The 15,255-nt window shown below is 42.6% G+C and overlaps 2 protein-coding genes across 4 annotated transcripts in view; one reads left to right on the top strand and one right to left on the bottom strand.

Annotated features, from left to right (window-relative positions):
• Window positions 1-15,255, top strand: part of SATB1 (SATB homeobox 1) — a 99,457-nt gene that overhangs the window by 19,045 nt on the left and 65,157 nt on the right. Inside the window, exons 1-5 of one of the 3 annotated variants that reach the window (XM_060011529.1) lie at window positions 1,412-1,524; window positions 4,981-5,215; window positions 9,092-9,268; window positions 10,041-10,167; window positions 10,922-11,045. In XM_060011529.1, coding sequence (XP_059867512.1) covers window positions 5,005-5,215; window positions 9,092-9,268; window positions 10,041-10,167; window positions 10,922-11,045 — 639 coding nt within the window. In that variant the 5' untranslated portion in view covers window positions 1,412-1,524; window positions 4,981-5,004. Of the gene's footprint in view, window positions 1-1,411; window positions 1,525-1,870; window positions 2,265-4,980; window positions 5,216-9,091; window positions 9,269-10,040; window positions 10,168-10,921; window positions 11,046-15,255 lie in introns of those variants that run through there. The other 2 variants (XM_060011528.1, XM_060011531.1) reach the window with 2 other exon arrangements.
• Window positions 453-1,016, bottom strand: LOC138414069 (uncharacterized). The gene has a single exon (XM_069540656.1). The coding sequence runs from the start codon at window positions 1,014-1,016 to the stop codon at window positions 453-455; it is 564 nt and encodes a 187-aa protein (XP_069396757.1).

The raw sequence follows: 15,255 nt of genomic DNA, 5'->3' as shown, positions 1-15,255 counted from the left end.
TTTCGGTGGCTTTTGTGGCGCGCGGGTGGGGTGGTTAGTTTCCCCCGGCCCTAGCCCTCTTCTCCCCATCACTTTCCTCCCCCGACACCCCCCGCCGGCCCTGTCCCTCCTCCCGCCCCGCACCCGCGCACACCTGCCCCCGCCGCCTGCGCGCCCGGCGGCCGCAGCCCGGGCAGCGCTCCCCGCCCCCCGCTCCTCCTCCCCGCGCGCCCTCCCCGCGCGCCCGGCGGCCGGCGCCGGCCCGCGCGCGGCGCCCTGTTATTCTGGGTATTGTGTGTAATAAACGTCGGGCCGCCTCACTCTAATCAAGCTCATTACAAATTCTTGCGCGCCCGGGGCCGGAAATCGTGCGCTCCCCCCTCCCCGCACTCATTCACTAGTTACTTGTCTCGCTGCTTTTTTAACTCGCCGCCCCCGCCCCCTCCCCCAATCCCGGCCCTCCAGCCCGGGTTTTAATCCCCATCCCTTTTCCGCCTGCTCCGTGCACCCTGCCCCCCCCCCGCGCCGCCTTCCTCCTCCTCTCCCGCCCCCTCCCCCGCCGCCGCCGCCGCCGCCGCCACTCGCTCGCTCGCTCGCTCCCGCTCCCCGGACGCGGCGGCGGCGGCGGCGGAGCCGGCCCCGCTGGGGAAGGGCTCTGGGCGGCGGCGGCGGGCGGCCCGGAGGAGGCTGCGTGCTCGGGGCTGGGGCTGCGAGCGGGGTGACTGTGTATTAAAATGAGGAGGAGGAAGAAGAGGCAGCCACAGCGGCGGCGGCGGCGGCAGCAGCAGCAGCGGCGGCGGCAGCAGCGGCGCGGAGGGCTGCAGCGCGGCCGGACGCGCGGAGCCGAGCGGGGCGCGGCGGCGGCCACCGCGCCCGGGAGGAGTCCGTTCCGAATTTGATGGGGGCAGCGCCGGCGGCGAGGGGGAGAGCGGAGCGGCCCCGTCCGGGGACCCGCGCCCGCCCGCACGCACACACACCGCCGCGCGCGCGCCGCTCCCGGGGCCACCAGGCGACCGCCGGCCTCGTCGCCACCGCATTAGCCGTGGCCGCCCTCTAGCCCGCCCGGGCGCCCAGGCGACTCCGGGGGGGCGCCTCCCACCCACCCCCAACCACCCCTCCGCTTTCGGGAAACTCCTGCTCAGTTGTGTCGGGGTTTCTGGCTTCCTTTTCCCCCAAGTCCTAGAGCCATTGTGGAGCTCGTTGTTTATTTACCTCGGACTCCGGCTGAGTGAGAGCTCGGCGACTTTTTGGGGGAAGGGGGTGGGGAGTCGGTGGCGGCGGAGGCGGCTGGGGTGCCTTCCGATCCCCCGTCCCCTCCCCCCAGCCCTCTTCCTCGGCCTCACTCTCTCGGCTCCCCAGACGCTCGCAGCCCCGCGTCCATGGGCAGGGAGGGGGTCCTCGAGGCTGTCGTCAGCGAGGGCCGAATCAAAAGTGGCATTTTAATGCCTTGCCGGGGCTTTTTCCGCGACCTCCTGCCCCCCACCCTCGCGGCCCCCCGGTAGATGCCCTGGTCGGGGGCGCGAGGCTGTGGGAAGAAAGTTGAAGGTTTGTTACTATCAGGCGCAATTGTTGGGGAGGGGGAGGGGCGGGGGGCGATCGGAGGGGAGGCGAGCCGGCCTTCCCCTCCCTGCGTTCTCCGGGGTGCCTGGAGAATAAGATTACAAGTGACAGCCAGAAGTAGACTTTCTGTCCTCACACCGAAGAACCCCAGCGAGCGGGAGGGAGGGAAGCGAAGGGAACCTTTCTTGCCTTTCTGGAGACCTTGTCCGCAGTGATTTTTTTTTTTTTTAATAAGAGAATCCTCAGTCACCACCTTGTCTCCCCAGCACCGCCACAGTGTACTGCTCTTAAGGGGTTTTGCTTTGTTTTTACGATTCCCCCCCACCACCACCGAACGAATCACTTGTCAGATCAATTTTATCTTCTCTCTCCTCCCACTCTCCCCTCCTCCCCCATCGAAAACCCTGTTCTCTGAGGTTAGACATTTTACAAACCATATATGTTGTTTTTCGAATTGTGATTTTTTTTTTTTAACCCCTCTCTCCCATGGCTACTCTTCCAGACGTTTATCGGCCCTTCCCCCGCTTAGGGGGGCGGGGGTAAGGGAAGAGAAAATAATACAATTTCAGGGGAAGTCGCCTTCAGGTCTGCTGCTTTTTTTTTTTTTTTAATTAAAAAAAAAAAGGACGTAGAAAACATCATTCTTGAACTTCTCTTCAAGAACCCAGGCTGCAAAGGAAACCTCCTTTGTTTTTGTTATTTATATGCTGTCAAGTTTTGAAGTGGTGAGTTTCAGGTCGGTTTTGCTAATTTCACTCAGTAAAACTGCAGTGTTTCTGTTTCTAGATAGTACTTTGCTTCTTTGTCTCTTTAAAAGGTCACAGTGAAAGCTTGGCCTGGATCGTGCCGGCCATATGGAATGGATAAGGGCACAATCTCTTAAAATGTGATTATGAGGTTCTGTGGGCCGAGGGAGGCGATCCAGCACGGAACTCATTGAAAAGGCTCCCACGCTGCAAAAAATAGGTTCTTGAAACTGGAATTTCGGGCTTGGCTTTCTCTTTTCAAAGGAAATAATTGCTGTGTCTGAGTTCACTGTTTATTTCGTTGATTATCGTATATGGACTTCGTTTATGGACAGGGAAATGGGGTTTTGAGAAAGTAGCCTGCTTTCAATGCGCCAGCCAGACGTTGCAGTAAAATGGGTTGTTTAAATGTGTAACTTAAAAGAAACTCTTCAGCCTGGCATCTGTTGAGACTGTAGTTAGTTCCGGTGCTGTCAGTCCAGCGGGCCCCGTGGAGGTTGCTCTTTGCAATTCCAAACTCAGGTTTGGTGAACTTTAGCCTTGGGCGTAGAGTTTAAATGAGTAAATTGGGCGTTTTATGTGCATGTAATTTTGCTTTATAATGTAGAGCTTTTTACAAGATGACTGAGTTTGATAGCTGCTTATAGGTGGGTATTCATTCGAAGGACAATTTTGCATGACCTATATGACGTTTTGATTGTCAATACATTAAATTATCATCTAACACTTTACTGTACAGTTTATAACGCTGTTAAGCCTCATGACTACTTAATATGTTTTGTAGCATTAACTTTGATGCTTTTATCTACTCCCCCCTCTTTTTTTTTTTTTTGCTCTTAAATTGCCCCATGGGTTAAGTATTTTCTTTTCAAGTCATATGTTTTAAAATTCATCTTCCGCTCTAGGGTAAGGCAGCCAATTTCAGGAGAAGCAGCTCTGTACTGTAACCCATATGAAGCATTATAAAGCGTGTTTTGAATCAGTTAATAATCACCACTAATTTTGGCTTTAGACTACAGTTTAATATTAGTGGAAAAGAGTAATCTTGATAAAAAGTGGTTAAAAGAGGCACATTTATTGTTAATGAACCTCATAACCAAAAACAGATGGGACCTCGATCAACGGTAGACCTTTGGTCTCAGTGTGCCACCCTGGAGTACAAGGATAAATAGCCATTATTTCTCTAACTTTCTAGTTCTTCAATTGACATTCTTAAGGTTGCTTTTAAACCTACAGATTATCATTGCTCTCCCCTCCCTATCACCTCTTTCCTTGATTATAATGGACAAAGTAATCTACAGTTAAACAGAGGGGGAAAAATAAATGCTTACAGAAAGACCATGCTAATAACACAAGCTCGCTTTCAAATCTGGATCTGAGTAGCTTCTTCGGTATAGTGTGTGTGTGTGTGTGTGTGTATGTATATGTATATTTTTTTTAAGGGAAAGATATGTCGAATTACCAGACAGCTGGAGAAAAGTGATAATTCTCATATTGTCTCTGGTTTTTCTATATGTGCTCCCCTCTCCCTTAGTGTCAGTGAACTCAGTACTTCACGTACCATGAAAGTTCATAAAAGAATTCTACTCATCTGTTCGTATTAATGCTAGTTAAAACTGTATTTTAGAAGGGAGTTTGATAATGTACTACTTTATTATAAACAGTATGAAAATTGATGTCCCATGTATAATATAACTGAAAATAATTATCTGTTAATTTTTTCTGAAGTTAATTGAGATGTTGACTTCTTTGCATGCTGAGATTATTTTTGAACACTGGCAATTGTGTTTTACCGAAATTATCAAGATTTTTTTCAAAGCGAGTTTAGCGCTTCAATCTAATGTGTGTATTATGAAATATTTTCAAAATTTTTGCTATTTAAATTGTTAACAGCATTCTATTACTAAAGGACCCCGAAATATTAACCCGAAGACATGTGAGTTGTAACACTTCAGTACCGGGGCTATTTGAAGAAATCCTCCACTTCTATCCATTTGCTTAGGGGTGGAATGATTCAGTCACATGTTTGAGACAAGACTTGACTAAATCTTTAAAACAGGTCATGTAACTCTTGATACTTTGACAGTAGAAAAGTTTTTCTACAAATTAACTGTAAAGCCAATAGAGAGTTTCAAAAGCAGAAGTTTGCTACCTTTTGAGGTGGTGTATACGTATGTAGATATATTTTCTTAATGAGAATTAAACTGCATATAAAAATATAAGCAAAGACATCAGATCTAACTAATATTTTGGACTGTGATAATCTTTCCATCTTTGATTAAAGTGTTGTTATTGTGTTCTGTATTAAGTTTCTAATTTTTAAAAATTGGGACTACATAAATACAATTTATTTTCTCTTTAGCTATACTTGTAAATTCTTGTTCTAAAAGTAAGCCCATTCCCCCTGCACCCACCTCCCCAGTTAGTTTTGCTGGTAGGTGACAAATTACCTTTTCGTTCATGTGTGTTGGTACAATTTCCGCAAATTATTCTGTTACCTTGAATGGAAATACAATGCTGTGATCTAGAAATAGAGTAACGTCTGCATTATATTATATGTCCAGTTAAGCAATTTTACAAATAAGAGAGAAGCATCCAGGATAAAACATATACATGGTGTTACATATACAGAGAGAGAGAGAGATGTGGAGACCCCCACCCAATTATAACATGTCTTCTTTTTAAATTCTGGCAGGTGATCTTTAGAGAGTAACTGAGTATGGATCATTTGAACGAAGCAACTCAGGGGAAAGAACATTCAGAAATGTCTAACAATGTGAGCGATCCGAAGGGTCCACCAGCCAAGATTGCCCGCCTGGAGCAGAACGGGAGCCCACTAGGAAGAGGAAGGCTTGGGAGCACAGGTGCAAAAATGCAGGGAGTACCTTTAAAACACTCGGGCCATCTGATGAAAAGCAACCTTAGGAAAGGTAAATACTTTCTATACAAATCCTGGAAGGCTGCAAGCCCTGTGTTCACCCAAGGCCACTTGGTGTCCGTGTGGAGAGGCAGAAGGCTTCTTTGTTACGTTCTTTTCCTTGATTCTGATCTGAAGTTAGTTACATTTCTGGCTGTAGGTTCAGCCACGTTTGAAAGTGTAGGCTCCATGCCTGAGCAGAGCATCTTACTCCCCTATAGACTGGAGTCTTTGGATGTTGTGGACAATAAGAACTGAATTAAATGTCATTGTCTCAGTTACACGAGGCTTCCGTCGAGAAGATGTTATTGTAGTAGGGCATACAGAGGTGGCTATTGCTGAAACTAACCCTGAGTAAGAAGACGACATGTGGGACTTCCCTAGTGGTCCAGTGGCTAAGACTCACGCTCCCAGTGCAGGGGGCCCAGGTTCGATCCCTGGTCAGGGAGCTAGATCCCACATGCTGCAACTAACACCCGACACAGCTAAATAAATAAATAAATACTAAAAAAAAAAAAAGAATAAGACATTTCCATTGTTTGAGAACCAACCTAGCTTTTTCATAGAATTACTGGTTGTAAGGCAGTTTCACAGATAATGGAAGTCTTCTGCAATATGATATAAAAGTTTTGTGATGTTGGTTTTTTTTGGTGGTTTGTTTTCTTCAGAGCAAACTCATCATTTAGTAGCGAAAAACCTGAAGATTCTAGTGTCTCCCTTTTGCTGTAATTGGGTATTTTTGATAAAAGAAGGGCAGATCTAGGCAAGTTTATAAGGAGAGGGTATGTAACTGTGATTCCTTTCTACCAATTTTATATTCCATTGATGCAGTTGAATAACTTTGCGTTCAGCACTGTTGTTTCTATAAATCATTGCCTATCCTGGGCATAATGTGTGGGCCTTAGAAGGTCTTTATTTGTCTCCGAATAACTGTGTATAGGATTCAGATTTTCCTTACATTTGCTAAAGCAGAGGATAAAAATGCCATCTTGTAGCGACCAAGAATATTAAGTAGATAAAGTTAGCAAGCAGAGGAATTTCATTGTGTTTGATGCATAACATTTATCATACAATCATTTATTTTTTCCTTGGTTTGGCGAAAACAAAGAATATATTGATCCTGAAATGAACAGACACAGCAGTCCGTATTGTTAGATCTTTATCTATTAAAAATGGAAAAACAGCACTTCAGCAAATTCTTTGGCCTCTCCTCATGATTACCCTATTTATTGATTGTTTGCCAAGAATGTATGCATCTTAAGAAAGCCAGGGTAAGAGCATTAAAAATATAATTTATTACGGCTTTTTCAAACAGAGTGCATTAATATTGTACTGCGAAGCACTGGGGCTCTATAAAAAAGACTTTCTGACGCCTGCAAACATGTAAGTTCCATAAATTCCTAAATAGGAGATTTCAGCTGTCTCTGGTATTATGTGATATTTGCACAGCAAACTTTAATGCCAGGACAGTTTTAGACAAGGATTCTACAGACTTCACTGCTCCTTATGGCAGACGTGCTGTTTACACAGGCTCATAAACCTTCAGCAAAAGCTCCTAAGACTGCCTTCAGGTTTAAATCATGGGGTATTTTTAGCAGTCAGCAGTGACCAGCGCACTCCCCTTTCCATGCTGGAAGGTTATGAAGTTGGTGGAGTTGGAAGCCTTGTCCAGCGCTTACACAAATAATCAGACAGTTCAGAGAAGTCCCCTGTTCAGCTTGACTCCCAGCATCCGGAGGACAATGTGACAGTTTGCTGGAAGGTTTAGAAGCTAGATTGGGAATTAAAGGCTACTGTTGTCGCTTTATCAGTAGCCACCTTAATGATCTTACAGGGTCCCTCTAAATAAAGTCCAAAACAACTCTCATATATTTCAACAGTTTGAAAAACCTACAGTTATTTCATAGGTCTCAGGAGAAGCAAAGAGCAGAACAGGTCTGTATCATTCTATAAGAGGAGAAATCAATGTGTATGTTTTTGTTGTATTAGTAACCCAATTCTTTGAAGACCTCAGGACAGGGGGAGGAGAAACCAAAGTACAGTCATTTCACTTCCTGCTCAAGTGCTTTTTTTTTTAAGCATTGCATTCATAGTGACATTTTAAAAATGCAGTTTAATTGTAGAAGTTTCTGCTTACTTCAAGCAACAAAATTCCTACAGCCTTTTGGTGGTGGTGGTAGTATTTTTTTTAATCTTCTTTTTCCAGTGCAGGGTTTCTGTTTGACAGGCGCTAGATAAAAAGTGGGGCCGGGATGAGAAAGCACACCTTAAGAAAAGGGGTTGGAGGTTTTTGTTTATTTGTTTAGAAGGTTTTGCCAAAGTACCTTCCAGCCAAGGAAGAAATCACCCCTTTGCATACTGCTGTTTTTGCTGTGGTCTCCCCCAGTCTCTTTCTGATCCCTGATGGGTTCTCTCTCTGGTATAAAACAGCCGAATGAGTGACATGAATATTGGCAAGCTCCGCAGCTTGTTTTTCATCGCTAGCCTGTTGGGTCCCTCCAAATGAGTTTGCGAGCCTTTCTAAGTAAACCTAAAGGGGTTTATTTGTCAGAGCTAGAATCTCTTGTGAACAGTTCACTGAAGCTGTGGGGTAGATGCACACGTAGAAAAATGTAGCCGCTTTTACTGCCGGCTTTGTTCAGCAGCAACAAGCAAAGAGGGCGTTTTTAAAGGGCATCCCTAGTGTCAGGAGGAAATCCTGATTTTTATCTGTGCTTGGCAGGCACTCGACACCTTCAGAAGTTGGTTGGATTCTGTGAGTCCAGAGGGCAGAGCTTATAGAGGCATTAATGTGATAGGACTAATTGGGGATCCTGGGTGCCCTGTTAAAGTAACCCTAGTCATCATTTATGCTAAAGATGATACCCTCCTGGCAGCTTGCCACAGTATAGTTCAGATGCATCTGCTTTTAACCCTTTTCCGTTTATCTCTGGAAGTCTGACAGTGCGCTGCGTAAACACCTCGAGTACTACCACGTTCCGTGATTTCTGTTTCTAGAAACCTCTTTGCTAACAGTGGTGTGGCCTGTGTTTGTTAATCATCTGGCTACTGCGTTATTACGTGGGATTACAGTAAATAAAGAGAGAACACCTCAAGTCTATGCAGATTCCTGTATCCTAAGATGCCCTGATGAGGCCAGTTTCCTTTCCTCTCATTTTTATCCCATTTGCAATGGCAAAGATTGTTCATTTTAAAGACATGTGGTTACTGTGATATCTTTTTAGGCAGATAGCTTAAATGAGTAGCCATCAGAGTAAAACCTTATTCATCTACAGTTTGCACATATTGAAATCGTGTATTTTGAACATCAGTTTGGTTAAGTTTTGTGTTTCTTCTATGGACTCGTTAAAGTCAAGGTCTTAAAAAAGGAGGAAAATGCTAATGATTTTATCATCAAATATAATTTGTTTGGATACAGACAATGAACGTTTAATGTTAACAAAAGTGTGTAGGAAGCCCAAAGGTGGGTTCTTTCGAGGACAAGTGTAGCGAATTGCGTTTGCACACTGGGTACCACTCACAGCAGATCAGACGAGACCCTGGCTCCTCTCTCATCAGCCTTATGATTTGATCAAAAAGGTAGTTCTGCATTAATTGATGTGGGGAAACGCACTGTTAAAATTAAAGCAGAGCCCAAGTTACCTCAGGGCCAAGTTCACATTCTGTTTCAGTATTTCTCTTACAACTTAAAAAAATAAAAATAAAGGCAGGTGTATGTGTGTGTGTGTGTGTGCGCCTGGATCTCTGTGCCCTGTCTGCCTTGGAAACACAGCCGCCCCTTCTCTCACTGTGTTGAAGATTTATTTTCACGGCTTCGTTTTTCCTCCCCCCAGACTGTATTTCTGAAGATCGTTGGTTTGCGTCTCTTTTTCCTCTGTGTCCTTGATAGGAACCATGCTACCGGTTTTCTGCGTGGTGGAACATTATGAAAATGCCATTGAGTATGATTGCAAGGAGGAACATGCAGAATTTGTGTTGGTGAGGAAGGATATGCTTTTCAACCAGCTGATTGAAATGGCCTTGCTGTCTCTGGGTTATTCGCATAGCTCTGCTGCCCAGGCCAAAGGTAAATAATGCAGACGTGGGGTTGGAAAAATTGCTTGGCATCCTTTGTTTACCTTGCAGAGAAAGCAACTGAATATTTCCATTCAAAAAACTGTAGCCTGTGTGTTACATGGGTTCCTTCTAGATTGTGGCTTTAAAAAATTGGCTTAATTCAGTTTGGTTTAGTTAACACACATTTTGCTCATGTGGAATGTCGAGGTAGATTTTTTTTTTTAAATTACTTCAGCTGAATCATTAGTATGCTTATTGACCTTAATAATCTGCTCCACTGAGGACCCACAAGGAAGTGAGGAACGTATTTGAGCAGATGGACTGTTGAGAGTCAATTTGCATTTATGACTGAATATCTAGTTCTGTTTCTTTTATTCTGTTTCTGATGGTTTTATGGGCTGTAAAGTATTTTTCAATGCTGATTCCCATTGCAGTAGAGAATCTTATCTAAATCGTAAAGCCATTTAGAACTGGTTCAGCTATGTCTTATTAGAACTTCCTGCAAGTTAGGAAAATGTGGCCTCTGCCTAGGTTTTATTGATGGGGTTTTATTTCCAAAATAATAACCAACCCCACCGTCATTTACATAATTTCACAATTTAGAAAGCTAAGCTGTGAATATTTTCATTGACCTGCCTTTTAGAGGGAAGGGAATCATTCAAAAAAATAACAATATTGCTTGTGGTGGGGGGCAATTAAAAAAGAAAAAGAACAAACCTTCTACTAGATACGTTATCTGAAGGGTAAAATAGTTAGTGACATATTCTCTTTATCTGGAATAGGACTAATCCAGGTTGGAAAGTGGAATCCAGTCCCACTGTCTTATGTGACTGATGCCCCTGATGCTACGGTAGCAGATATGCTTCAAGACGTGTATCATGTGGTCACATTGAAAATTCAGTTACACAGGTGAGTCAGGACAGCAACTCTAGGGCAGAACATTCTACTTACCTGATCATCTGAAATAAAGCATCTCTGGTCACCCTTCAGTTGTGATTTACTCTGTGTTTCAGAAAGGTTAACCCAAATTGATTTTGTTACTTTACCCCTTCTGCTTTATTTTCCTAACTTCAATCTGTCATTAAAAAGCAACCTTCCCCCCAAATGCATCGATCTGTGCAGGTTATCAGACGACGAGACTTTGTATGTGCAGTGGATTAAATGATGCATTACAAGAAGGCATTTTACATAAAGTTTACTTAAGAGAAAAATATTTTTGCATATCATGAACAGTGCCATCTGTGTACATTTTGTGAAAGAATGCCTTATTCGCTATTGCCGAGCTCTTCTTCATTTATGTATATATATATTTTTTACCATTTTAACTCGAGTCCTGAAAGGAAAGTGTTCCCACGTTCCCGTTTTTCACCATGGCTCGTGAGAAAGCAGCACACCTTAAATTGTCTTCCCAAGCACATCAGAGCAGGAAGGTAGAAGTAACGTGAAAAAATAGCCACCACAGGCAGCTGATGTATAATTCATGCATCGATACAGCAGATGTGTTGTATAAAGTAATTAACTAATCGGAACAATCAGGAGACCGAGAGCAATCTCCAGATGCATCTGTTTGATGCGCAAAATGAAATCTGTCTGTCTTAAAGGAACGTTCTGCAGCAGGATGCGATCTGGTCATAATCCCCTTTCTAATCTGTGTCTCCAATAGTTGCCCCAAACTAGAAGACCTGCCTCCAGAACAGTGGTCCCACACCACCGTCAGGAATGCGCTGAAGGACTTACTGAAGGATATGAATCAGAGTTCCTTGGCCAAGGAGTGCCCCCTCTCACAGGTACTTGGCATTGCCTGTCCTAAATGATAGGACATTGTGGGCAGCCCTAGTTGGAGGTGTAATAGGGTTCCCTAGTCTAAAGCAACTGGCATCGGAAGCAAGAATCTCCCCAAAAGGCAAAGTGACTTGACCGCTGGTGACTTTCAAAAATATGCCCTATTCGTCCTGAACCAGAGCCTTTATACTTTTTCCCCCTTGGGGAAAAGAGCGGAGGAAAAACAGCTCAGCAGAACTCTACACTAGCTCGATTGTAGATTCCTCCTCTTGAGTGCTCTGAGCTTGGAAGCTACATTGTCCTGAGAGCCTTTGTTTAAGGGAATAAAGGTGGTATAACTTCCAGGCACCCCTAGGTGAGTGGGAAGGGCATTGGAAGTGTTAATGTTCAAAACTGCACCATGCTACCTCAATAAAACAAGAGTATAGTATAGTTTTTGGATACTTTGTTCATTACCAAAAAAAAAAAAAAAAGAAGAAATAGCATTTAGTAAAAAAAAATTTTTTAAGTAAGAACAGAAAACAGAAATCTCTTCCCTGTAACTAAAGATTAAATAGTTATTATTTATCAGGATTTTGTCACCAGTTTTATGGCATTGGTTTACACACCCCAGCTTTTTATTTTTTAGTGAGATCATATGTTTTCCTCTGAGACGCCTGTCATACCATCAGGGATTTTTGAAATCAGACAAAGATTTATTATTATTGTATTCGAGTTTTTAGAGTGAATTTTGGTAGAGGGGCAATTAAAACTCTACTGAGAGATTGCCTCTGTTTCTAAATGTAAAGCCAAACATCACTTTTGATGATGCAGAGCTGATTTCAAATAAAAAAGAAAGGATGCTGTGAACCCGCTCTTCATGGGCTGCTCGTGTGGTCACGACGTAACTGTGTCGTAATGTCATCTCTCAGTGCCCACACCAGTGAAGGTCATGCCACCATAGAGTATAGTTGAAGTGCTGGTCTAACTAGATTTTTACTAAATTTTTAAAGTTTTTCTTTCAATGCAAGTTTAAAATGTAAGTGTGAATGTTAGTCTGTCAGTCATTTGGACTTGAACTGAATGAGTGCTGTAAACATTTCTGCAACTGAGATATTCTCAAAATGTGTTTCTAATGTGATGGCCGTGAAGATACATGGGTACCTTTGGAAGGAAGGTTGTGGCCTTTTGTGCTGCCGTTTCATGGAACCTCCATGTATTGCAGGTTTGCTGCGTTACAGTCCATCAGCTTTACTTTGTTATTTGTTAGCAATTCTAGGAATGAAGCAAATGAATTAAGTTTACAGTTAATGATGGCTTTTTATATTCTTTTAAGGTAAGCTGTGGCCACAGGTAAAATATTCTCTGGTGTTAAGTGTCCGTTTCTTGAAAATCAGAGCAAAGTCTTTTTGTCATTTTAGCTGATCTTCTCTTTCTCTCTCTCTCACCCTTGGAGTAGGCAGGATGTGAATTTATAACCGTCGAATAAAAGTAATTTAAATTAATTAAACACAGTTAAATCAATAGGATGATATAATGAAGCAGGTGACTTACCTCTGGGGCTTTGGATTTTGCAGACAACTCCAGATAGTTTGTCACTTAGTTTCAGCATTTGAAAATTTGAAATGTCCTAGAATTAAAGGCTGGTTTATTTGTTTGTTTGTTAACTCAGCGTTAAAATACATATAAATACCCACTATAGGAATCTCATGTATCTTCATGTTACTAAGTGTCCCATTGATTTGGGAAGGCAGAGATTTAAGGCATTTACTGTGAGCCGGAGAAGAGGATGCTAGTATAAGTATTTATTGAAACAGGCAGTGAGAACTAATTGTTAAATGACATCAACATTCAGCCAATAAACTCTACCTCACTATAGCTTATAAATACAATTGTGAGTTTACTTAATGTTATCATGGGAAATGAATTAAATACAAACTATTATAATGTTAAACAGAATTGACAAAATGAAATTCAGGACTTGGTTTTGGAGTCAGACATGGGTGAATTTCTATAGAGGCCTCGAGACGAACATGTGGGCCTGGGTAGCTGGGGACCCTGCTGTCATCCTTAAGTGGTGAAACTAGGCTGTAACTTCAACATCAGTTGTAATTACAATCTTCCTTTCTTTAAAAAAAAAAAAAAAAATTTGTAAAAGTATACATCGTTCAGCAGTGGCAGCAAATATTTGAAATTAATATTTAATATTTTGAAAAAGTGCAACTTGTTCTCTAAATGAGGGGGTTATTTTATATTCTGCTGCATCATCTTCTATTTCTCTAGAATGAATTCGTGAGTCTGATACTCAATTCGGAATGTTTTAATTATGGACTGTTTTCCATTTGCTTCTTTATTTTCTCTTCTGTCAGAAGTTATTAGTTAGAGGAAATGCAGGCACTCTAAGGCCTCAGCCCCAAATATATGCTGAGCTTGGTAAAACTGCTCTTTTTTTCCTCCCTGGTGAGATTTGGTGATGAAGATGCTGTGGTGCAAAATGCCTAGCAAATAATAAATACGGCCTCAGTCTTGTACAAAATGGGACCTAACGCCAAGAAATGCTACAGCTTAAGACTTTTTCCCCTCCTGTGGAGTTCTGATTCATTCACGTGAGGACTCTTAGCATACAATTCAGCATGCCCATTTTGCTGTACATTAAGGATTTGGTTTTGTTTAATATGGTAAAATAGCCCAGTCTTGAATATGGCCATTGGGTCCCTAATGATATGCTGAGCAGAATGTCCACCCTGTGGGCAAGGAGATTCCCTTTACTGAGGAGCGGCCAGGAGGGAAGGGGAGGGGCAGCCCCAGGAATTTGCCTGGGGTGTCCGGCAGGCCATGCCTCCAGTGCTCCCAGGAGGATTGTCCCCTACTTGCAAAGAGCAAGTCCAGTTTGCACTTCCAATCTTAGAACTAGAAGATGTTATCTTTCCCAGAGATTAAAGTCAAAATGCTGGTTAGTGACTGACCCCCAAAGTCCTTTCCCAAGGATGCGTTTTAGTGTGTTGATTTTAAAATGAAGACTTAGGTTTTCCTGCAGTAATGTTTTCTTGGATAATCTTTGCAAGGTTTTCTCTAGCCGCAGAAATTCCATTAAGTGTGCGTGGGGTTTGACTTATAACTCAGACCTTTATTTCTGTGACTGATTTCCTATCATAAATCTGCCCAAATAGATTGACATCCATTTATTGTTTTTTCTACCACGTGTTTGTTTATTTTTGTAAACTGTTCTAAGGCATAAGAAACCCTTAGCTCATTATGGATCTGAGGTTGGGCGCTGTGTTGTTACTCTTGCTTTTTTCAGTGGATGTGGTTAGGTAAGGTGGGTGTTGTATTCTGACCTGCAAGTAAGGAAGGGAGAATAAAGTCTGACGTGGGGATAGGAAAGCTTATGGTCATGGGAACTTGGAGGGTATGGATTTGGAAGGTAAATTGGGATTTGAAAAAGTAAATATTTTGATGTACAATAAAAATAGATTTCATTTTAAGTTTCCCCTGAAGTTTTAGAAATTGAACATTAGATAAATATGTATACATTCAGTACAAGGATAGATTCGTTTTGTTAAAAGTATCATAAGTAAAAGGTCAGTTATTACTTCTGCCAGACTAGCGTCTTCCTTCTAAAAAGTTTAGGTCACATATTCCTAAGGGATTTTAATCTGATATATGTGCATTTTTACCACCCTTGCCCACCACACACACATTCACATTTGTGTACACAAACACACACACGCTCACACATCACCACTTTCGTATTTTTAAGGTGCCGGTTCTTTCTGTTTCATTTCTTACCTGGGAAAAGTAGCTCCAAGCCCGAGTCCTCCATACAGTGAGAACTGTCATTTTTATTTTCAAGTAGCAAAAGATATATAAAATGAATTTAAATTCGAACGTTCCATTTAGAAGTAACGTGGAGAAAAATGATATTTTGGTTTTCCTTTTTCTGACAGCATCTAGGGGTGTAGAATGTGTCAGACTTTTCATTAGGTACTGGCAAAACAGGCGAAAAAAGAAGCCACCTTGCCCTGCTGAAGCTTGGCGCTTAACCCTGCCCATTCTCTGAAACTTGACAGTCATTTCCATAGACATTAATAAACCCCTGTGTTCAGCTGGTTTTCAGTCTGTATTATACAAAGCACCAATTTAAAAAATCCCTATCTGTTAGGCTGTAGAGATATATATATTTTTTAACTGCACTTTATATTATTTTTTTCATAATTTTGGGGCCAAAATGACGTC

The sequence above is a fragment of the Delphinus delphis genome, chromosome 4 (assembly GCF_949987515.2).
Source record: "Delphinus delphis chromosome 4, mDelDel1.2, whole genome shotgun sequence".
Taxonomy (NCBI): domain Eukaryota; kingdom Metazoa; phylum Chordata; class Mammalia; order Artiodactyla; family Delphinidae; genus Delphinus; species Delphinus delphis.
The sequence above is the reverse complement of the archived record's forward strand: the minus strand, read 5'-3'. Positions and strand labels throughout refer to the sequence as shown.

Excerpts from the sequence above, each read along its gene's own strand:
- LOC138414069 (XM_069540656.1), bottom strand. The coding sequence starts at position 1,016 with ATGCGGTGGCGACGAGGCCGGCGGTCGCCTGGTGGCCCCGGGAGCGGC.